This window comes from Epinephelus fuscoguttatus, linkage group LG1, assembly GCF_011397635.1.
Source record: "Epinephelus fuscoguttatus linkage group LG1, E.fuscoguttatus.final_Chr_v1".
Lineage (NCBI taxonomy): Eukaryota > Metazoa > Chordata > Actinopteri > Perciformes > Serranidae > Epinephelus > Epinephelus fuscoguttatus.
Window position 1 is genome coordinate 20,213,764 of NC_064752.1, and position 24,299 is coordinate 20,238,062.

A 24,299-nucleotide genomic window follows, 5' to 3' on the forward strand; every position below is an offset into this window, starting at 1 on the left:
TGTGTGTGTGTGTGTGTGTGTGTGTGTGTGTGTGTGTGTGTGTGTGTGTGTGTGTGTGTGTGTGTGGTTTCGTACATGCTTGACTCGCCTTCATATGTGCTCACACACACTGCACTTATTTGTGTTTCTAGACCGAGGCAATGGAGAAGAAGACTCTGCGCCTGTGTGTGACCTTCTTGGAGCAGTTGGCCAAGCAGACCAGCGGTGTTGTGTTAGAGATATGTGCTGAGCAGTGCAACCTCAATGACCAGGTGAAGGCTATTTCAGGTTCTTCAAAAAAACTCATTATCTTGCGCAGATTGATTCTGCCAAACTCCATATCCAAATATAATCACACTAGTCTCAGCTTGGCATCAGTGGGTTTAGCTGGCGGCAGTGGACAGACTTGAGAATTTGAATAAAATGATAATACAGGTCTAAAATTCTGGAGTTGATTAATGCAGTGTTGTTTCTCTAATCCCTGGAGGAAAATATGAGGAGTGTTTACTTTTTGACTGAGTGCTTCCAACGTGAATGCAAAACTCCCATGTTTGTATTTGAGCATGTTACCCAATATTTGCTTGGCTGAATTCTTCTTCCCTCTTTCTCTTTCTTTCTCTCTCTCTCTCTGTTTCTACCCCTCCCCTTCTCTCTGTCTCTGCATCCACCTCTTTCTACTTGATAACCCCTCAGCTGCAGCCCAAGCACTGTGCCGAGACCATCAGCGCGGCTCGCCATAGAAAGCAAAAGAAGCCGTTGCCAAAGAAGGGAGAAGTCCAGAAAGAGAAACCGGGCGCTGAAAGCCTGAGGAAGGACCGCACAGTTGTTACCAAGTCAGCTTTTCTTTTTGTTTTTCCCACTTTCCTGACTTATCTCTCTCTGCTTGATCCTTACGAAAAGTTTCCTTTTAGAAAAGTGAGCAAAATTAAAGGAGCAGTGTGTAAGATTTAGGGGGATGTAGTGGCTTGTAGGGGTGAGGGCTGCAGATTACAACCAGCTGAAACTTTTCCCAGTCACCTTCGGTGCTCTTTGTGCAGGAGGTTCTTTTTTTCACCAGGAGCCGAATTGTCTGCAAAGGTCTCTTCCCCTCCAAAATAAACTGAATAATAACACTGAATAAAGTAGTTTCACATTATAAGTCAGTGTTTCTCTGATGCTGTTCAGCATATTGGAGACTACTAGCCCAGCAACTGTTAATTTGTGCTCACCTTCTTTCTCTGACAGCTTAAGATCCAGGGCCCAGTTGCACAAAGCACCTTAAATTTGCTCCTTAAGTGTGACACTTGTACGTGAAATACATCACCAGTAATTGACTGAAAAAGATCCTGTTGCATAAAACCACAGAGCAATCATTAATTGTAACAGGTCTGGAAGGACGCAGCTTTGGAAAGTTGAGTGCTCTAAACTCAGACAGTCACAATCATAAATTGACTTCTGGTAAAATTTAAAGTGCAAAATTAGTTGCTATACATTAAGCGTGACCATCGGGTTCTCTCAGTCATGGGACATTCTTCTCGGGATGCCTTAATTTTTCTCATTCATCTCCATAAATCATGTTGCGGTTAAAATGTAGTCAGAGGTACTTTATGTTCTTGTCCTTACTTTAGTTATTAAGGTTCTTTGTGCAATGGTTTAACAAACTTTAAGCAATTCCTTAAGTGTAAGACCAAGATACAGACATAAACATAAATTCTTAAGTAAACATTTTAAGGAAACCTTAAAGAGAAGACTTGAGGATGTTTTGTGCAACCATTTTTTTTAAAAAAAGGAAACCTTAATTCGGACTTAAAGGAAATCTTAAGGTGCTTTGTGCAACCAGTCCCAGATGTTAAGGAGGTTTTCACCTGGAGCCAAATTATCAGCAGATAATGGACCCGATGATTTAAACCGTTAAAAACAGTGAATCCAGCAGTTTCACAAGAAAAAAAATCGTGGCAGACGCAAAACACAAAATGGCCCCATCTAAAGCCAGTGTTTGGTTTGTCTGTTCTGGACTACTGTAGAAACATGGTGGACTCTATGGATGGGGTCCCGCTCCCTATGTATAAATGGCTAACTCTAAGGTAACAAAAACAAAATTATTCCTATTTTCATGTGATTATACATGAAAGAAAACATGCTTATTATATTCCAGTCCTCCTCCTAAACCCTACACACTGGACCTTTAATACATCTCTGATTTCTGGAGACATGCAGCATTATCAGCATCACTTGTTCTGGTCAAAGTACAGTTAAATAAGAATTCAGCAGTGGATGATTCTGCCAAGGTCTGAGGCAGGTTAATGCAGTTCATGTTGGTAGAAATATTCTAATTTCTGCTGACATTTAGAAATGACTTTATTCACCCCAGCTTCTTTCCTGTTATCAGGAGGACAGGATTAAAATGCTCTCACCAACAAGGCATTATTTGTTCTGAACTTTATTACCCTTCAACTAGAATCAGGGTTGACAGGTACCAAATCAGACTATATTCAGTGCAATGTAACAAGAAACAAAACACCTTGGTGCATTAAAAAAAGAAAACGCTTTTACTGGCAGCTCATTTTATGTTGGCATCTTCATTGTTTTGATCATATTCTGTATGTCGTCACAGTCAGAAAGCTCACTAATTAATTCTGAAGAGTTGTAATACTGTCTCTCTCCCTGCTCGCAGTTTCCCCCTGCCGCTGCCTCAGTCCGGAGATGTTTTACAATTCTCATGTTTATTACCTTACTTGCCTGAGAAAAGCGTGTTCATACTACAGTCATTGTCAAAATATTTGTCTGAAGTTCCTAAAGATTTCCATTTCTCTCTCTGTGTCTCTCTTCTCCAGTATAGACAAGATGCACCTGATGCTGACAGAGCTCTGCTCCTCCTACGGCCTCTGCAGTGACTTTATTGTCTTCGACCACATCGTTGTTCCCACAGAGTTCCTCCTTTCTCATCTGGAGACACGCCTCTCTGAGTATGCTGAGTGGGAATGGGGGCATTAATATATGTGTCTGATAACTAGTTGCTTAGTAGCATGCATATTAGTAGCATATTGGTTCTTCATTGTCATTATAAAGCACTTATAGGCTAAATGTCTTATTCTGCATGACCATATTCTACAGCATCTAGACCATCAACTAAGAGTTTCCTCCCAATAACCTTCTAATTACTGCTTATTGATAGGAAATAAGGAACTTGTTGAACATGAATTACGATCTTAATGTGCGTTGCTCAGTATGGGCCTTATACGATTGCAGGTCAAGTGATGGAAAATGGTGGTATATTAGAACAAAGTCAGCACATGTAGAAAAAATCCCTTTATTAATGGACCACTTCAGAGATTTTCAAACACATCTATTAAAATGTATTGCCTCATCACTTAAGAATAGGGTCTGTTAAAGCTAAAGATGGTAACTTTCATGAACTGTCACTATGTTTGACAGACGTACATGAGAGAGATAGTCTGTGAAAAAATGTCCCTACTCCTCTTGCTACTGCCTCTGATGGCGTTCAGTAGAATCAGGCCACGGCGGGGTCAGCCACAACCAATCAGAGCCAAGGAGTCTCTAACGCAGCTGTCAGTCATGCCAATCATTCCATGAACTGTGGTCAAACTGTCAAACTAGGCATCGCTGATCAAATATGAATCAAGATTCTGTTACAGCGTGGCCTATTCTCACCTCAAATGTTTTCAGAGACATATTTCAGTGTAGTGTTTCGCTGTAAAATTAGAAAGTTTGTCCAGCTAGTGGGTGGTGCTTGTGTCTCCTGCATTTAAATGTATCCAACATGGCGGCCAGGTCACTAACATTCTTATATTACAGCTAAGCAGTACACTAAAATATGTGTCCAAAAAGATCTGAGGTGAGAAACAGGCAATGCAGTAACAGCATCTCTTACATTTGATCAGTGCTTCCCAGTTTGACAGTGAGACTGCAGTTCACAAGCCATGACTGACATGATTGACAGCTGTGTTAGAGGCTTCTCAGTGTTGACTGGTTGTTTTCGTTCACATACAGTCAAGTTATTTGAAGCATTACATGGCAATAGAGTAGGCAGAGGAGTATGATTTTTTTCCACAGATTATCTGTCAGATTATCTGTGTTAATACAGTGACAGTTTCAGCAAATATGCAAAAAGTTCCTTTTTTTTTTTTAATAAAAGTTACCATCTTTTGTTTTAATATAAAGTGTTACCATGTGTCCCAATAAATGTGGATGATGGATGATGATCCTGAAAGTGTGTAAAAAGTCCCTGAGGTGACATTTGCAATTTCCCCTATCTCATGTGCAGCAGTAGAGCTTAGATTTTTTTGCATGTGTCACTTCAGCGGCTCCGTAAACAATTACTGTCAGAAATATGCTAATAACTGACACGAGCGCCCACTTTCATTGTGAAAGGAACACATTGTCGATGTATTATTGTTTCCTCTGCCAGTGCGTAAATGTGCTGTGCGACTGTACCTCAGTGTACTAACAAAGCACCATCATTTCCCTGTTTTTGACTCCATGTCCACACTGCTTACATTCACACTGTCCAGTGTGCTGACCTCCCTGCTGAACAGGGGCTGTTGAAATGTTAAACACCGGGATGTGACAGAGTGCTGGGAGACCTCAGAGGCATCTCACACCGCATCCTTTCCAATTGTCACTTAGAGATTTGCACACATTTTTTTTGTCCTGACAATTAGGAAATCATTTGGAGCTTGTCTCTTGTGAAATGTCTCCTCCATCACTATAATGAACCCTGCGTTTCTATCCGATTCCCCCGTGTCAGACTGTGCTGCACCGACTTAAAAATCTGCAAAGAGATTCATCATGTCACTCCCTTGCTCTGTGTCATTTCAGTACTAACTGTTATTTAGATTAGGGATTGGTACCAGGGCAACCTAATGTTTCTGTGTGTATGCTCTGCTTAGTCTCCCTGTTTTAGCTGATGATTATCTCCCCTGTCACCCTAAAATTAGCACCCTTGAGTAGCAGCAAGCTCTCAGTGATTGGTCCCTCCATGGCCAAAATTGTAAATCCAGTCTAGTCAGCGAGAGGAAGAGCAAGAACGAAGGGCCCTGCCAGAAAATAAATACAATTGCAGTGACGCCCTGGAGCGGTAAATGTGCTGACCTAATGAGAGTATAGTACCATGCCACCATGGCTCGTTTAAGCTGTTTTAAGGTCCCATCTGTCCGCTCTCAGCCCACTCTGGCCTGGTTATAAGTGACGTTGGTTAAACATGTTTGTCCAGGATCATCGTGAGAATGGCCAATTACAACCAGACCACCCAGGAGATAGCCCGTCCTTCGGATCTGCTGGCAGGGGTAAGAGCCTATACAGCCAGCCTGCACTGCCTCTCCAGCTATATCAATGTGGATGTCACCCGGCTGGTGAAAAATGTCCTGCTGCAGCAAACACAGCCCCTGGACTCCCGTGGAGGGCAGACCATCACGACCATCTACACAAACTGGTGTGTGTAATATATAGAGCTGTATCTACTGTATGCTGCATACAAGTGTCCATTTAACCTTCATCCTACCAACAAATTTAGCACACAAGGACTTCAGATGGGGTCCCTGAGGATCTTAAGAAAAAACAACAGTAAGAAATAACCATCATAGCAAAATGTTAACTTAAACCTTCTCGAAACCTCATCAGTTTTGAATTTAATGTCATCTAGTAAAAACAGATTATTATTATTTTTTTTAGGAAAGTTACACTTAGAGGTCTAGTGTTTAGGATTTGGTGGCATCTTGCGGTGAGTTTACCTATCTAGAGCCAGTGTTTGGTTTGTCCACTCTGGGCTACTGTCATCTTACTGTAGGAAGAGCAGTATTCAGGGTCATCGTCAGAGCACATGAGGGAATCTGTGTTTATCTTCTTTAAAATACCTGACTTCAACATCATCAACCCCATGGAATCTGTCTGCAGCTATACATGTCTCGAAGTGGAAGCCTTAAAGAAAATGCTAAGTTTGCATTTAGCAGGCTATGAAGTATTGGTTAAAAGTGAGGTGGTTAAAGTAAGGGTAAGGGTAATGGGTTTGTCTCGTACTAGTGTTGGGCGCAGTTTAGAGGGGTGTATCATGTACGCTACAAATGGAATGTGTCTGTAGCTTTAACTGTCTCTCTGCCTGTGGGCCAAAGGGGCGAAGGGGGCTGATGTGTAGGTATGGTGGATGAGTCACATAGCTACTCCAGCCGCAGCCATACTTACTCGGCCGGCGAGCCAGCTACCTCTGGCTTAGCTTTCCACTAAATGGGGAAAAATTTATCTGATCGCATGGCTCCTCTAGACTTTCAGAAAATTATTAGACCAAATGAATCAAATCCAGATAGTGAAACAATTCATTTTGCAGAAGTTGTGATGCTCAAAAAAATGTATTCACTGATTAACAGATGTCTCTTTCACAATGTATGTCTAAAAAAAAAAGTCTCTTTGGGCCCCATGGCATCATGTCATGGACCTGAAGTGTACTTACATGGTTTGGCCACTATGTCAAATTGGCTTCAAAATCTAGTGCACATCCTGGGAGCCTGCTACCCTTCCTTCTAACAATGTGTGATACTTTAAGTTAGGACTCATGGCATACATGAACTCCATCTATTTAAACTGCATAGGTGATTTAAGGGTGAAAATATTTCATAGGACCCCAATACATGGGTACTTTTAAAACAGAACTTAAAACAGACACAGAAATCAATAATATGAAGTCATTAGGAACAAACTGACTGACTGACAAACTCATGAAAATTGAATGACAGAATAAATATGACAAAACATCACGTAACAGGAAGCATCATGCAGGCATATATTCAAGGGTATGGGTTTTGTTTCAACATTTGGGGGGGACACATATGAAATGGGGGATTTCAGGGTCCTCTGCCAGAAAATTTTGAACATCAAACACTGAATTTCCTCCATTCTGTTGATTTTTTTTGCACCAATTTTTGTAAGTCCCGTTATTCTCACCCCTTTTCTTTGTCACTCACTTTCACTCTCTCTGTAATTCAAACATCTGCTGAGTAAAGGCTGAGGAACTTAAGTTCTGTTTGTTTTTCCTTCATCTCAGGTTCCTGGAGAGTCTCTTGCGTCAGGCAAGCAACTCCCTCATCGTTCACTGTCCCACGATGCACTGCTTTGTCAACCAGACTACTGACAACGAGCCAAGTTTCAGAGCAGAGGAGTTTTCAGATATAGCAGGTTGGGCCCCAGAGCTTTATTACAGTCATTTATTCTGTAGCATAAATCAATATGTCAGTTTGAGCTGTAAGGTTCATCTGTCATTTTAGCTGGATGAATGCTCACAGCTCTATTAAATAAGTTAGAAGTGTTACCTCACCTCTGTCTTTCAGTACCTCGCCTCTGTCTTTTAATAGAGAGTGACTGAGGAGGTGGGAGACAAGTAATACACAGCTGCAGAAGTGTACAGTTTATACAGCTGTTCATCGACTTTAATTGCATGTTGCATCGTTGGATAAATGAATTCAGATGACAGTCATCAGTGACACGCAGAGCTTAGTATCCATAGCAACAACTCCAACTTTTGGAGAGGTTTTTAATGTGAACTTCTCCATGTTGTCCACTAAACTTGTGTCATTTATGTCAAAATACTGCACGTTAAGGAGAATCTTAGTTTATCTGAGAAAAGTTTGCCAAAAAACAAACACCTACAGTTTTTAACACGTTATTCCGTGAGAACTTTTGCGTGACAAGAGAGAAAAGGCGTCAGTGAGAGAGATCCACTTTTTGCAGACACATGTTTTTACACTTGACAGAATCACAGAGTTTCCCCTGTACCTGTACTCTGAAGTTTAATGATCACTTGTCCCACGGATCCAAGACATGACTCGCTCTTTCCAAAAACTCGCAGATCTTGTTCGCTCCTGTGACACCACATGCGGAGGGAGCTTTATTGCTCAAGAGGATGTGGAGCTTGTTATTAAAGGTGGGGTGTGGTGTTTTCTTTCACGCTGCCTGTCACGCAGTTTATTCTGACACTGCCTGGCTAATGTAAAGTTCAGTAATGCTTATCATCTCCCCCGCTCTTCCGTCCCTGCCTCGTAACTATTCCAGCATCACTCGTCTCTCCTCCACACAGCCTTCCATTCTGCCTCCACGCTTGTAGGAGCAGTTGACCTCCTTATGGCTGCGTTATGGCTACATCCACTCCACTACAGACCTCATTCAAACATTATAGAGATGCATACATAAGGCCTGCACACATACACAGTACCTTGGAGACCACCGCACTTCAACAGATGCCCCCGCTCAATGTCATCATCATTGTCTATATTTACTCCTTAGTGAGGTATGTGCGCGCCTCACGGTGATTCACTCACCGATCCATTAACCACCTCCAATTTTAACCACACACGTCTTATCCGTCCATATCCAGGCAGAGATGTCGAGCTGAGTGCAAGGTCTAATAGCTGCAGTTGTCTCTCTCTCACTGATTCAGCAACACTCATCAAATTTAAATGATTTTCCTTTCTTAGTATTGTCACTGGTACAGAGTCAGGCTTTGTATTAGGCTCACACTACTGGAAACAAACAATACAGCTCCACCTGAGCTCGGCTCTGTTGAGCAATTTTGTAAACAAGTTTGGCTGCTTGGCGTCAGCATCAATCTGCTCCCTCATTTCATCTCCAATCATGATGTTTTAATTATTCATATCACACCCTCAACAGAGTTACAGGCCCTGGCGGAGCTAATTGGTCCATATGGCCTGAAGTTTCTGAGTGAGAACCTGATGTGGCACATCACCTCTCAAGTCAGTGAGCTCAAGGTAAAGTATGATGCAATCAGTGGCCTGCTGAATCACCTGGGTTGCTTTGATGAGTAATTGTTTGTAGTGTGTGGGAGATGCTGCCCTTCTGAGAAGAAACATCAGAAGTAGTGTAGCTGAGAAAACCCACCGCAGATGTAACACCTTCATTTTGTGCCCTGATTATTTTAACACCAAAAAAAGCCTAAAGCCCTAGACACACCAAACTGACATTACAGAACTAGTGGTGGTGAAGGCCAACTGTTGTGTCGCCTCACATCACCTGTGTCTCAGCCAAAAAACTGCACTTGAAGCCTTCGCCATTGGCCAACTAGCACATATGCTCTGCCGCTGTGTTAGAAGAAATTAACTCTCAACAGCAGCAGGTGGCAGTAGTCTATATTTGTCATTTAAAATGGGAAACCAGAAGATCGACAGGACGGATTCAAGACGCTTGTTAGCCAGTTAGCACATTAACGACACAGTATGATTGTTACCTCTCTCAGTGACAGCTTACCAGGGCTGGGAACATGCTAGCTTATTAACATTAATTTCAGCTTGGCTAGTTATTAGATGGTAACTAGCTTGTAGCAGTTTGGACGACTCTACAGAAGGAAGGATTGCGAGGCATTCGGGTGCCGTTCACCAACAATGGTTTTATTGCAGTCTTCACCACAAGACAATAAACATGGCCTTCCTAATGAGGTTTAATAGTGGCCCTGAGCTTATCTAGACACTTAATTCTACTGATTATCATTACTCTTTGCCACCTGCCATCTTCACCATGACACCCCGAGAGAGCTGCTTCCCTCGACATACACGAAAGCACACGTCACCCACTCGCAGGTTACCCACAAGGCCACTGCCCTTAAAGGGGAAAAAAGGTGAGCCAGTAACAAATAATATTTACCATGCGCTAGCAAACATAAACACAATCAATTACGAGATGTTTCAGCTAAAGTGCTATAAGGCTAAAAAATAGCCTTGCTTTATTCATATGTTTACTTTCCTCACTTTCATTTCTCTTCTCGTGCACTGAGCAGAACTGCCAATCGGAGTGATTTCTCACACCAAGGTGTTCTCTTGGCCGACTGGGGCTGACTAGTGCCAACAGTGCGGAACACGTGGCAAAAACTCGGGCGACAGACGCTCACCCAGGGTCCGACATTATCTGATGGCTGACCGTCAGTTTGGTGTGTCAGGGTCTTATACTTAAAATATGCAGATAGGCTACTGTGCTCTGCCTTTGAATTGTCTTCAAGGAACACAGGAGAAAATTGAATTGCATTCTTTTAGCTTTTATGTCCATTTTAACTAGTTAATTTAAGAACATACATTTTTTTGATTATTTACAACCCATAGCTAGTAGAAATAAAAATAATTAAGTTTCTGTCTTTTTATTTACTATATATATGTTTGCATTGGAATCAATCGCATAAACTAATTTACTATTACTACTACCACAGTGATTCAATACATTTAAATATATGACTTGAAGGAAGCTTAACTGCTCCAAATCGTATAAATTCCAGTAGAATCAAAAACCTGAGATGGTAGCCAGAGTAACATAATGAGTTGTCAATATGTGAAATTATCAAAATGGATATATATTTTTTTTATTTACAGGTAAGAGCTAGAGAAAGACCAACTGTTTAATTAAGTTTTAGTTGAGGCTAGCTCTAGCTTTCTAACCAGCTAGTCTTTACTTGATATTGTTGGCTCTCTTGCGTTAGCTGTCTAGTTAGCTGTTTTTCTGTGGCAGACAGTGCTGCATGGCGGTTGCTAATCAGCTGTACAAATGACTAAGGCAGAGTGCAATTATTACAGCCTGGGCAGCAATGCACAGCCAGAGCAGGAAGTACACACAGCCAGGCAGGTTTGGCTCGGTTTTAGATCTCTTTTTTCTAGCAAATGCAAATATAAAACCTGTTATTTTCTACACTGCTTTATACATTCTACGTTTTTATTGCATAACATATTATAATGTAAACATTCTGCGCCCAAAAAAATCAGATTTAGGTCTTAACTTTTTAATACAAGATGTGTAGGTTACAAAGGTGCAGTCAAATCTATGAGCAGTAGTAAAGCATGTAAATGTTTCCTTCAAGAATCACTCCAGTGAATTTTAATCTAATATGGTGAATTTACACACAAAATTTGTTGATCTGGAAACATTGTTTGTGCTTCAAAGCTTCCTTTTATCTCGTCAAACGTGTGTACCTCTTTTATAACAGTTGCTACTGCTGTACTGTGTCAGACTCCCCACTTTGACACCTTTGATTGAAGTGCGGAGCCACGCCGCTGCAGCTCTGAACTTACTGAGAGATTGATCTGTCAAAGCTATGACCTCTCTCCATCATGGCTCCCACCTGAAGGTGGTTTATCACTTATCTCACCTGTCCTCTGCTAGAAACTGGTGATTGAGAACATGGACATCCTGGTACAGATGAGGAACAACTTTGAGAAGCCAGAGGAGATGGCCAATCTGAAGAAGAGGCTGACAGGTGAGAAGTGGCGAGAGGAACGTGGGAGGAAATGTGACGGAATGGAAGGGGGTTGAAAAGGGATGGATTTAATAAAAGGTGTAGATGTGGAGCACTCAGACAGGAGGAGATTAGGTGGCACACAAACTGAAGAAAGGAACATGACGACAGAGAAGTGGAGCGATAACAAGAAGCCAAGGAGAAGTGCTGTAGATGAATCACTCTAAGCAGAAACTCTTATCATGTCTGCACTGACTGACACACATGTATCTGTCTTTGGTCAGCCAGTAGGACTCTGTTCTTTGTACGTCACTTATTATTTCAGGCTAACATGACAAGAATGAACTCCTATAAGCACTTGCAGACACCATGGTCAGGTGTAAGACAAACAAATAGAGTAAATAAATGCAAAAAATAAATTAAGTAAGACAGAGAAATGAATGAGCTCTACCTATTGTCTTTATTTCACATCTTTTACAAATCATCAGGGTGTTGTCAGACAGGAACAAAAGCCCATTGATCCATAAGGCGAACACTCACGTATTGTCTTTTCTATTAAATCATTAGGAGAAGTGTGTGTGGACACTGAAGCAAAGCTGGAAACATCTCTGTGTGTGTAGTGAACTGCTGCTAGTATTTTTAGAAAGAGAAAGATGTAAGAAAAAACTTTTAAAATACCTTTATGTGAAGGTTAATTTAATAAATGAATGGGTGTTCTACATCTGATCTCTTCTTTTGAGCCTATAATGACAAATTCATCAGCACACTGATGCTCATTTTCCTTTCTAGATCCCTTAGTTCACAAAGCTCGTAAAAATCTAATCACATAATCTTATTACTTGGTCACCTCTAGTAGAGCAGGGCTTTTGTTTCTCAAAGCCCAGAGTAGTATAAAGAAATTAATTCAAGTGCAAATAACCAAGTGAGCTGTCAGACACTTCCGAATGGTAATATAATTTGCCAAGTGATGACATGTCCTAAATCAGTACAATAGCAGCCAGTCACATATGACTGCTTTACTGCTTCACATACAGACTCTGATGTGTTTCACGTGCACTTCTAGGTGGAGACAACGTGCTGAAGAGGATGACAATCATCGGGGTGATCCTGTCCTTCAGATCGATGGCGCAGGACTGTCTGAAAGAAGTAATGTCAAACATGATTTTCTTTCTTTCTTTTTTTTTTAAGGTTTTGTTTTTTGGCTTTTTTGCCTTTATTAGCTTAGCATCAAAGGGGGAGAGAAAGAGGGGATGACATGCAGCGAAGGGCCACAGGCTGGAATGAAATTGCTGACAAGGACGTTGCCTTCGTATATGGGATGCCATCTCTACCCACTAAGCGTCTGGGTGCCACAGCCCAACAAGATTTTCTGATAATATGAATCTCTTAGATGGCTGATACTGTGATGAAACAGTTTGTAATAAAGTGTAGGTACAACAGACAAGAGGCTGTGATGCTCTATGGATTAGGAAAGTTAAAATTAAGAGTGAAATTTCTTGACCTTGGGGAAAAGTGGTTTAAAAAATAAAATTAAAAAAGATCCTCAAGGTTCATTACTAGCTTCTGCAACACGTCCTCCAACCCATACAACCACATGAGCCTTTTGTTTCTACCTTCTTCTACAACCATCCACTCACATTTCCTAAAATAACTCTCCTACTGGTGTCACACCTAGAGGACAGAATAAGTTGTATGTGACTGAAACTGTCACAGCTGCACCAAAACTCATTGGTTAGGTTTATAAAAAAAAAAAGATCATAGCTACACCACATTTGTTACTAATGTCATGTGACTTACACACAGGACACGAACAGCGATCTATGTGGATGTAAGTCCTGTGCTTTTAGACCCATCCACCAACCCTGACCTCCTCCCTATGCGGATTTTGTTGCTGCTCTCACTACATCACCTGACTTCCTCCTTTGCTCCCTTCATAATTACTATGGCCACAAGAAATTGCTTCATAACAGTAACGTAAATATGGGTTGTAGTAAGCTGCTTGTGCAAATGATGTATGTGGTCGTATTTTGGAGGAGGACAGATTCACCTTTTATGGAGCTTTCAGCTGCATCTCACAGTCTTCACCAGCAAGTTTTCTCAGTCATTATATACACAAGTTAAATACGACCACCTGACCTGCTGTCATGTGACTGAAGCTCCTTATCTGGATTGTGTGATGACGGACGAGCAAACTGTGCAGCTGAAATCTCTAAGGGGAAAACTGAGCAAGTGGACCTTGAGCTAAGATCGTCTCCTTTTTTCCTCAAAGTTGAAACTAGTTTAGAAGAAAACTGCCCTTGACCACTTGCTGTATAATGTCTTTCCTTCATCATGTATGATCTCAGTAACATTGTGTCATCCTATAATCTAGGTCCTGAAAAAGCATTGCCCGTACATGATGGGGCCCATCGAGTGCCTGAGAGACTTCATCTCTCCTGAAACTGACATCAAGGTAAAGCACAGCTTGTACACTGCTGTATGACAGCTACACTGTAAAAGCAGCATCCATATGTTGAGTCTCCACAGAGGAATTGCAGTACAGTAATCAGGCTCTCACTGTGCATGAATCATCCAATCACAGTTTATCAACAGTATATTAACAGTTTATTTTCACAGGGCCGACTCATTGTGGGAGAATTTAGGTTGAAGGCATATTATTGTATTTACATTCATCCAAACATATTTACATTTGAGACTTTGGGGAGTTGACTGATTGCCACCAGAGGTTAAGAATGCAGAATATACTGTAGCACAATAGACAGTGTGCAACAGTTGATCTGAGTGGGAGAGTAGCAGAGAAGCCTTTTTCTATACTCCAGTACCGACCAAATTAAATTCCTTATCTCCCTCTGGAGCAATCCATGTGACTGTGACTCATGAACTCCCCCTCCCTTACTTACGTCTGGCCTCTGATTGAGGCATGACAGCCGTGCCACAGCCGGGGCCAGGATAACCCCAAAGACGTCAGCAGCCCCCTCATGCCTCCGTGAGAGAGACTCTGATGGCCGCTGCAGCTCTGCAGTCTAAACCACATCAGTGGAAACATTCTGCCCAGACGGGCCAACCATGCATGCAACCAGAAATAGGGTCAGATCAAAACCTGTGTGTCAAGACAAAGGCACCCACCACTGACTTAATGTTATTACATATACAGTATATCACTTCTGGGGCTGCTACATGAAATACAAAAGTACACACCAGCATCCTATTCACTGTGTGTTTGTGGTGTTTCTCAGCAATAAAATGCAACAGAATTATGAAATTTTAAATGGTGCATTATGTTTAAATCACACTTCATGTCTGCATTATGCACATCTTTGCTGCAGAAGCATTAAAGGGACAGTTCACCCCAAAATCAAAAATACATATTTTCCTCTTACCTGTAGTGGAATTTATTAATCTAGATTGTTTTGGTGTGAGTTGCAGAGTGTTGGAGATATCAGCTGTAGAGATGTCTGCCCTCTCTGGAATATAATGGAACTAGATGACACTCGGCTTGCGGTGCTCAATGCGCCAAAAAATACATTTGAAAGACTTAACAGCAATGTCTCTTTCCAGAAATCGTGCTGTGATGATTCAAGATAATCCACAGACCTTGCTGTGAGCAGTTTCATGTAGGAACTATTTTTTTGTGTGCTGAACTACACCTTCCAAATGTATCACCACACAGAAGAAATCGTGCATCTAATGCCAGCTCACCTAGCACCACAGAGCTGGCTAATGTCACAGCTCAGCCGGGGAGGACGTCATTAATGTTCACATCATGCGCTGTCATGAGCACAAGCCTCTTGTCTATGTGTAAATGCATGCTTCCGTCTCCAAGGTTATGCGGTTGGCGCATGTAGTTTTGAAGAAAAAAAAATAGCTCCTACATGAAACTGCTCACAACAAGGTCTGTGGATTCTCTTGAGTAGCTGGCTCATGATTTCTGGAAACAGACATTGCTGATGAGTTTTCACATATGTTATTGGGCCCTTTAAGCACCACAAGCTGAGTGCCATCTAGTTCCATTATGTTCAAGAGGGGGCAGACATTTCTATGCTCGATATCTCCAACACTCTGCAACTCACACCACGACAATCTAGATTAATAAATAGCACTGCAGGTAAGAAGAAAAGTGTGTAATTTTGATTTTGCTGTGAACTGTCCCTTTAAACTGCCTATTTTTGCTGCACTTCATTAAATGCTTAATGACCTTACAGGTGACTCTAAGTGTTTTTGAGCTGGCCTCTGCTGCAGGATTGAACTGTGATATTGATCCCTCCCTCGTCGCAGCTATGAGCAATATGCAGACAGGTAACACTAAAACTTGCACTGCCACTCCTGTGGACAGTTTGATCCTATGGCATCATCATCTGGGAAAGAGAGTGTTCTTTCATCACTCAGTGTTTTTCTTTGAAAAAATCTGCAGACAACATGTCAGTTGATGAGGAGTACAAGCTGTCCTGTCTGCTGCTGGTGTACATCGCTGTGTCCCTGCCTACCCTGGCGCTGGACTCCAACTCTTCCTACAGCCGAGAGCATGGAGGTGCATATCGATTCTTTCATTTTCAGCTGCTACAAACTGCTTGCCAGACCACAACCAAATACTAATCGCTCCTTCTTCCAGTCATTATGTACCAGCTGCTGATAGAGTGTAAAAGAAAAGGTACTCCACCCTGAAACATTAGGCTTATTAGCATCTTTGTGCATCAGACTTTCCAGTCCGACTGACGCGGTTCAAAACAAAGTATGTTGGTTAATGAGAAACACGTTTCTGTTGAGGGACTTTTGTTTACAGATAAGTTCGGCTGACGTGCATCGATACAGTTACTCTTGGCATGTGGCCCTGCTGACCCTAACCGCTTGGCTCTGAGCCTGGACTGCAACATTAAAAGCAAATAGCCTAGATTTCTATCAAAGCACAGGGTGGCGTTTGTCTCAGATTATTTTCTTTTTCTCTGTTTTCCATTGGCATGTTAGAGAAAGATATACCCTGTAAGCCTGAGGAAGTACGCTCAGTATACTTCCTGTTCAGTGTTATGGATCATTGGGTAAATTTCTCTAATTGTTGGGCCAATGAAAACATCCTCTCTGTGGCTTAAGTTACAGGACATGCTTTATGTTGTCTCTGTGTGCCAGTGTTGTATTTTGTGTCTTTTTTTTTATTTTCTCAGGCCACAACAACAACATACACTGTTTAGCTACAGCGATCAACCAGCTGGCTGCTGCCATGTTCACTGTTCAGAACAAGAACATAGAGCAGCACCTCAAGGAGTTTCTCCTGGTGAGTGGAAAACATTTTATTAAGTTCTTACTAAAATGAAAAAGGGTCAGATAAAATGTTCTGGTTTCACAAATCTGGTATTTCATAAACGTCTTACATGATGAACCTCAGGGGTTTACCTGATGCTGACCTTGGTGAATCTAAATTCTGCTACACAAGATTGTATTTTTCTCTAGTGATTGCATTTTGTGTGTAATACTGGATAGCTAACCTTACCGGGCTTCTAAGAATTGAAGTCTTAGAAAGGAAAATCACTCGTCAGCTGAAAAGTTCACATGCATCCTGTAACAAGGGCTCTAAAAGGAAATCCTTCATACCAAGGTCAGGGTGCAGTGACTTAAAGGAACAGTGTGTAGATGTAGGGGGGATTTAGTGGCATCTAGCCAACATGCTCTCATTCCAACTTGCCAAATACTGATCACATACTAATTGCTCAGCGGCCCTACACATCAAATTATGATGCACTAGGATCTCTCCTGCATTAGTTTTGGATGCCCAGGACCATTGTGTCATTGTATACTTGTTACACGCATTAGCTGTGTTCAGAATCGCTCCCTATCACGGATATAGTGCACTATATAGTGTGTTCGCCATTTTGTAGTGTTGTTCGAATTCTCCGCGGTTAATTTCATTCACTATATAGTGGACTATAAAATACCCACAATGCACAGCAAATGTGAGTGAACAAACGATGTATCCTACATTTTACTCCCGTATACCACAGTGCAATGCGGTCATCTTTTGCCAGAGGAGAAGAAGAAAAATAACCGCTAAGAGAAAAGAAACGAATAGGATGCTAGCCAGGAACGTTAGCTCACGAGCTAACAATAGCCACTTAGCTCGCACGAGCCAGGTAGCTTGTAGCTTGTGCACTATCGTGGGCTGTTACAGCTCACACTGCAGACACACAACCGTAGCTGACAAAACCAAACATCCACACCATTGACATTTCAACAATTTATTGACAAAAAGTACAACCACCATACAGTTTGATCATCCTCAAAGAGCCCGGTTTGTTTACATGTTGCTCGGCGCGTTCACTGGCGTCACAGGAGTATGCGGCACAGCTACTGACGCAGCGACGTTCAGAAAATTTCAGTTAGTGTCCGAAATCTCGTTCAGTCGTTCCCCATGTAGTGCACTATATAGTAAACACGAAATAGGGAATAGTGAGTGAGTGAGTGAGTGAGTGGATGGTTTCGAACACAGCTATTGTGTCTTCCGTTTTCATGGAAAATGTACAGTTTCCACTTGTTACGTGCATAAAGTCTCTTTTCAAAGTAACACAGGTAGAACACTACTTTCAGGTTTACTTTTTTTTAGGCACCAAAAACATGTTTTTGGAAAAAAACATCATGGTTTGGCTTAAAAGAGTACATTTGATATTAACATAAGGTAACATCACGTGACATATATTGCTAACATCACTAGCATGCTACACATAGCACAGTGATTCCCAACTGGTACAGCCAGGAGGTCAAGACTCCCCCTCAGTCACTAGCTCAAAGTCCACACAGTGTGATACATCTGGTGTCATACTTGGGTTTGGCCATGTCGTCAAGCTAATTTGCTGTCTCTGTCAAGTTGCTGTCCGTTAGTCACTCACACTACAGCAGGAAACGATACTTCAAAATAAAAACTCTGTGCTGGAAATTCACTGCACTTAAAAATAAAGTGTGTGTGTGTTTTGTTTTTTTTTTTTTGATTTTTTATATATAACCTTGATATGTTTGTCAGCCACTTGCAGTCCATTCACAGTAGACCTGCGACCCACTTTTGGACCACGACCCACCAGTTGGGAACCACTGTACTAGGACACTTAGTTGTTATCAAAAAGACTCAACTGTCATTTCATTTCACATGGGAAACAGACTGGGAGCTCCCGGGTGAAAGTCTGGATTCTGTTTGACCCGTCCCACTCCTCTTCCACCCACCCTATGTAGACTTTCACGCACTTCATACTATGATGGTTGCCTGCAGCATCAGAAAAAAGCGCTGCCCGGTGTGTATCATACTGCAGCTGAGAGTGCCTCTATGCATCGATGTCTGCCACCAAAGTCCACTGACACAGCGGCAGTCTTTGATAGGTTGTGAGTGAGATCGGGCTGATCAACCAGCTACAACTACTCCCTGTCAGTATTCTTTCAAAGTTCATTTTTCAGGAGGGTTTTACTGGGAGCAGAATTATCTGCAAACAAAGCAAACAGACCTGGTGATTTAAACCAGTAAAACACTGAATAAAGCAGTTTTACGTAGAAAAACACACAAAAAAACTACTGTAGAAACATGGAAAGCAACATGGCGGACTTAATGGACGAGGGCCTGCTCCCTGTGTAGATATAAACAGTTCAGTAGAAGGTAACAAAAACACAACAATTCTTATTTTCAGTCTATTATACGCTAAAGAAAATGTACTTATTATATTATGTTCCATATCTGGTAATAAATCCCTCTAAATCCTGCACACTGGACCTTTAATAAATAGTTTCACAGAATGCGCAGATGGCATGGTGCAACGAATCTTAGAAAAGCCTTAAACCTAACAGGCATGTGACGAGTGATAAATTGTTTCTTGGGCACATCACTCTGACAGTATTTCAGTTTAAGAGCTTTCTCAAGACACTGCCAACCTTTGCCCCAGCTGAGGTCGGGTCCAACAGTGTAAAAAACGTTCCAGTCGTTTGATCTTTTTTAACTTTGTGTTATTCCACAGCTGGCCTCCTCCACTCTGCTTCAGTTGGGACAAAATGTGGAAAGAATGGAGAGCAAAAACCGAGACTCCATCTACCTGCTCCTGCACATGGTAGGCTTCCCATTACAATACTAAAAATGTATTTTCAGATTTACAACAAGACATAAGTGGGTTTATGAGACTAATGAGAAAACCTATGACCCTTCCTTTGAAGCTTGAGTTTTTTCCTCTTTGTAATAAGTCATCATGCCCGCAGTGTCTTCTATAATGGCTTAGTCCTTATCTTTAAAGCACTAAGAAATGAGTGATTAACAACAAAGGAATTTAATCTTATAAACCCTATACAGTTAGTATTAAGGTGGATGTAAAATTTCAAATTAATGGAGAGGGTTTTCTTTTTACATCTCAAGAATACAGAAATCTCAGCCCACACTGGAGTGCAGTATAAATGTATTAACAGCTTTATTATATCTCAACATATATTACAATAGTTTTGTGTTATTAAAAATCATTATGGTGCAAATGTATTTATCACACAAGACTACTGGTAGTCAATATTTTATGCATTTTTATGGAGAGTTTACCTCTGTGCAACAGACCTCCACTTTTTGTCCCAGCACAATTAAAATTACATCAATAAGCCCCGCTGCTGCACTGGGTGACATGTTGCTTCATTAGGATGAACATGGGCACTTTAGTTTGAATCAATCTCACATATAATGTCCTGCTGCCTTAAAGATTCCCTTCACTCAAAAATGTGTTTTTCTTATCTTTATGTCCTCTAAAATGTTTGACCTTGACTATACTGACTTGTTTCTGTGCAGAGTTGGTTTCCAGAGAGGTGCTTTTACATTTCTCTACTGAGTAGGGTGACGTCAATGCAGTTCCCTAAAGTCTGTTATTCAAACGTAGGCCAGGCAAGCTAATTTGGGTCACTGATATGACAGCCAATCACTGTCTATTATGAGACACACATATTGACAGAAACCCAGACTTTGATACCGCCTCGGCAAAGAAACCTGGAACCTTAAAACAAGCTTAAGAGAATTTCACGTTTTGTTCTACGATATAGATACCTCAGTAAAAACCCCACTCGTAAACTTTTAAGCTTTTGTGTGTTTTAAAAAGGTGTTTGCTACCTAGTGGCTAAATGAGACTACAGAACATCATCACACTGAGCTAAGCCTTGTTGTGGTGGTGATGTTGTATCATGTGACTGCAGAGTAGTTTGTTTACAGCCTAATGTTAGCTTTATAATTCTGGCAATTGCATTTAGGCTTCATTATAATGGTGTTCATTTGTGGAGATTATCTTGTTGAACAAAACATTTAAGTATCATAGAGGTTTGTTTGCCACAGAGCTTATTTTCTGCAATAATACAAAATCCAATGGAAAAATCTCATAGGCTTTTTGATAAGGGAACCAGTGCAATGCTAACGTCAGCGTCAGCCTACGGAAAAAACATCATCCCTGCGGCACTCTATTAGAATCTGGCTGAGGCATGTATGTCTGAATCTCTCTGATGTTTCTTATGCTAGCCATCTTGATGCAACACCAGTCAACCTAGCCTAGCGCTAGTTTCCCAGTAAGCTGGGACTCAGGCCAGATCCAGAATTTCTCAATGATGTTGTGTTCACACCCAATGTGATGCAAATGTTTGTGTTGTGTTACTTGCGTGAGTTTGAACACTAGAATATTTTGTGTTGAATCGCATGAATAACTCACAACATTCACGTGTGAAATTGCTAAATAGATGAATGAATTTCCACTGGTTTGTCCTCTGTGTCATACATCCCTGGAGGATCTCAATGCTAATTGGCTATCACAGTGCGAATTGGTCTCTGAAGTTCGGATTGTTCAACTCTCGTGATTAAGGGTGTGACGTGAAATCAAGCTACTCACTTCATTCATGCTACTTAATTTGCATTATTTTGCATAATTCCTGTTGCATCCACTGAGCTGGCGGGCAGGAATTCACATCTAATTGCATCTTTACATTAACTTAACATGTAATTCACTGGTGCGAAATGTTTTGTTCGTGCCCAGTGTGAACACAACATAAAGGAGACAGAGGTCTGCTTCCAGCCCAGAAAATATTAATCACAGCAGTTTTTTTTTACACAGTTTAAAATGTGTCCTGAGCAGAGTTTGTATAGCGGCACACCGAATGTGTATCAGTCCAAGGCTGAAAATAGTCCCCCCAAAAAGTGCACTATTTTCTCATGTTTGAGGAACATTTGCTAAAAACTACAGCGCCCAGCTGTTTTAGGAAATTACTCAAAGGAAACTATATGTTAGTGACACAAAGATTAACATCTTTATGGGATTAAAGCAAACAGATATTCTTAATGTGTTTTGTTAACAATAAAAATTATGGAGTAACTCCAGTTTTTAACACTTGCATCACTTTTTTCACTCAGATCGTGGAGGAGTCTCCATTCTTGAGCCAAGACATGCTGGAGAGCTGCTTCCCGTATGTTCTCCTCCGAAACGCCTACAGAGAGGTGTACAGGCCCCTCATCGTCACTCTGGGCTGAAGACTTTGTTAAATACTTTTGACCTTTATTTATCCAAGAAACTATTTTAATGTGCGTGTAGTTTTGTTTTCATTCAGTTCAGTGTCTTATTCACACAGGTCTGCACAGTCACTCCAGGTTAACCATGGCCTTGGATACTTTCCATCACAGTGTTTATAATGCTTCCTGTGAGTCAGCGTTTCTTATGTACCCACATTACAAAAGATCCTTCCTCATTTTACAGACTCTAGACGTGCTTTGATGGTGCCAGTATTATAGTGTAGAATTACGACTAGCTTTTACTAAAATCAGCGTAAATAATTCTGTAACATCCAACCTATAGTTATATAAAGCATGTTTTTAAAATGAAACCACAAGATTTTAATAGATTATTGTATTAATAGTTGCTGTATAACATTATTTCTTACATATTTTCCACGAATAAAGATGATAACAATGCTAGTTGTTTTCGTTTTGGTCCGTATTCAACAAGTGTTCCTATTTCCAGTGTGTCCTCCACCCTCAATACCCTCCTGTCCTTCCTCCCTGGATGAGAGTCATTTTTCATGTACAATTTAAATGATGCACTCCAGTTTTGCAGACCCAAAAGTGCTTGTTGCTAATTTTAGACGCCCCTTCAGTGATTTTACTTTGCAGCCAGCACCGTCCCTCTTTTCTTCCTTTTTCTTCTGTCTCCTCCTTGCTCACCCTGGTCTGCAGCCATATCCATTTGGTTGCCACACTAGAGATCTGGATGTTCACATCCATTTGTGTGCACTATGTGTGTGTGTATGTGTGTGTGTGTGTGTGTGTGTGTGTGTGAGTTGTATTTAGGGCGTCTGAGGCCGAGGGACTCAGCCCTTTCACATGAGCTCAAGAGGTTCAATTCCCACTACAGGCAACACTTACATGAATACGCAGTTGAACATTCATGAATAAACAAATGACAGACCCTTAGAACAGCACATTACAAAATCACACACTTGATGCAAAATCACAAACAGAAACAAACAGTATGAGTGTTTGCGTTTATAAAAGGTTAAAGTCCCTCAGGCTGTAAAAACAGACGGCCTCAGTGAGGTAATGAGGTATATAAGGTCCCATTGAAGGGAAAAATGAATGATAATAGCCAAAACTACAAAAATAAGATTGTAAAAAAAACAAAAAAAAAAAACACATTTTCTTTCATTTTTAATTTCTGTTGTGAGCAGTGGGAACAGCCAGATACCAGCTGGGAGGTTTGCTCATTCTTATTTCATTATGCTGCCCATTAACCAGACTTGTAAGCTTCCCCGTTCTTGTGAGATCCTTAATGCCTCTTTCATTTCTTTTTGCTATTAAGATTTTATGGTAATCTTTCCTTGCCTTTATTTTATTTATTTATTAACCTCCTCTATCAAGAATTAATAAGCAAATTTTAATATGTTGTAATAATATGGTTTATAACCTGCTATAATGTAGCTGTAAGTTGATATAGTGTTTATTCTGATGTATAAACAGGTAATGAATGACATTATGGTAAAATACAGTTGTAATAATATAATATATGCCATCAAATACTGCACGCTAACAAACATCTAAAAGGACAGTTCATCCCCAAATCAAAAACAGGTATTTTTCCTCTTACATGTGGTGCTATTTATCAGTGTAGACTGTTTTGGTTTGAGTTGCCGCGTGTTGGAGATATTGGCCGTGTAGATGTCTGCCTTCTCTCGAATATAATGGAATTAGATGACATTTGGCTTGTGTTGCTCAGATTGCAACTCAATAGCAATGTCTCTTTCCAGAAATCATGACCCAGTTACTCAAGATGATCCACAGACCGTGTTGTTAGCAGTTACTAACTATTTTCTTTCTATCAAGCTACACTCTTATACTGTATCACCACGCAGGCTGTTCTCATACACTGTATGTTTTCCTCTTAAAAATGAATGCACCGAATTCAACCATATCCCATGTAAGAAGGAGCTCATATTTCATGACTAACTGACATTTGTGGGAAGACTGTGATCATGTGACCAATGCGCTGTTGGGAGTAAAGGAGGAAGAGGTACCACACTGAGGCAGGTTCGGGTGGTAAATGGGTCATAAAACACAGAACTTTCACTAGGGGACCAGTGTTTGGCACTGTGTGAACTCTGAGTAAATTTAAGGTACATTTTCACCACGTTTTTTGCCTAAACCTAAAGTATGTAATGTCATTTACGTGGCGCTTATTCAAAGGATATCACACAAACTGAAGATCCGTTGCACCATGTTGAAGGAAGCATGCATCTTAATTCGATACCTGAGCTAGCTTATATTACAGCTCAGCTGAGTAGGACGCCATTAATATTTGCATTCTGTGCTGTCATAAGCACGAGCCTCCTGTCCATGAGTAGATGAACACTTCCTTCTGTGCAGTGACATGCTTAGCAGGTATACTTTGGTAGAAAGAAAATAGTCCCTACATGAAAAGACTCACAACAAGGTCTGTGGATTATCTTGAGTTGCCAGGTCATGATTTCTGGAAAGAGACATTGTGGTTGAGTGTGTCAAATGTATTTTTGGCACTTCGAACACCACAAGTCGAGTGAAATCTAGTTCCATTATATTCAAAAGAAGGCAGACATCTCTATGACTGATATCTCCAAC

At 41.0% G+C, this 24,299-nt stretch overlaps 1 protein-coding gene across 1 annotated transcript in view; it reads left to right on the forward strand.

Annotated features, from left to right (window-relative positions):
- The window catches only part of nckap1l (NCK associated protein 1 like), a 41,060-nt gene extending 18,933 nt beyond the window's left edge, over positions 1-22,127 (forward strand). The window contains exons 18-31 of the mRNA XM_049582240.1: positions 132-251; positions 673-812; positions 2,793-2,924; positions 5,192-5,410; positions 7,013-7,143; positions 8,632-8,729; positions 11,119-11,212; positions 12,255-12,337; positions 13,563-13,643; positions 15,394-15,487; positions 15,603-15,719; positions 16,348-16,457; positions 19,171-19,260; positions 21,570-22,127. Coding sequence (XP_049438197.1) covers positions 132-251; positions 673-812; positions 2,793-2,924; positions 5,192-5,410; positions 7,013-7,143; positions 8,632-8,729; positions 11,119-11,212; positions 12,255-12,337; positions 13,563-13,643; positions 15,394-15,487; positions 15,603-15,719; positions 16,348-16,457; positions 19,171-19,260; positions 21,570-21,686 — 1,626 coding nt within the window. The 3' untranslated portion in view covers positions 21,687-22,127. The remainder of the gene's footprint in view (positions 1-131; positions 252-672; positions 813-2,792; positions 2,925-5,191; positions 5,411-7,012; positions 7,144-8,631; positions 8,730-11,118; positions 11,213-12,254; positions 12,338-13,562; positions 13,644-15,393; positions 15,488-15,602; positions 15,720-16,347; positions 16,458-19,170; positions 19,261-21,569) is intronic.
- Positions 22,128-24,299: the final 2,172 nt, after the last annotated feature.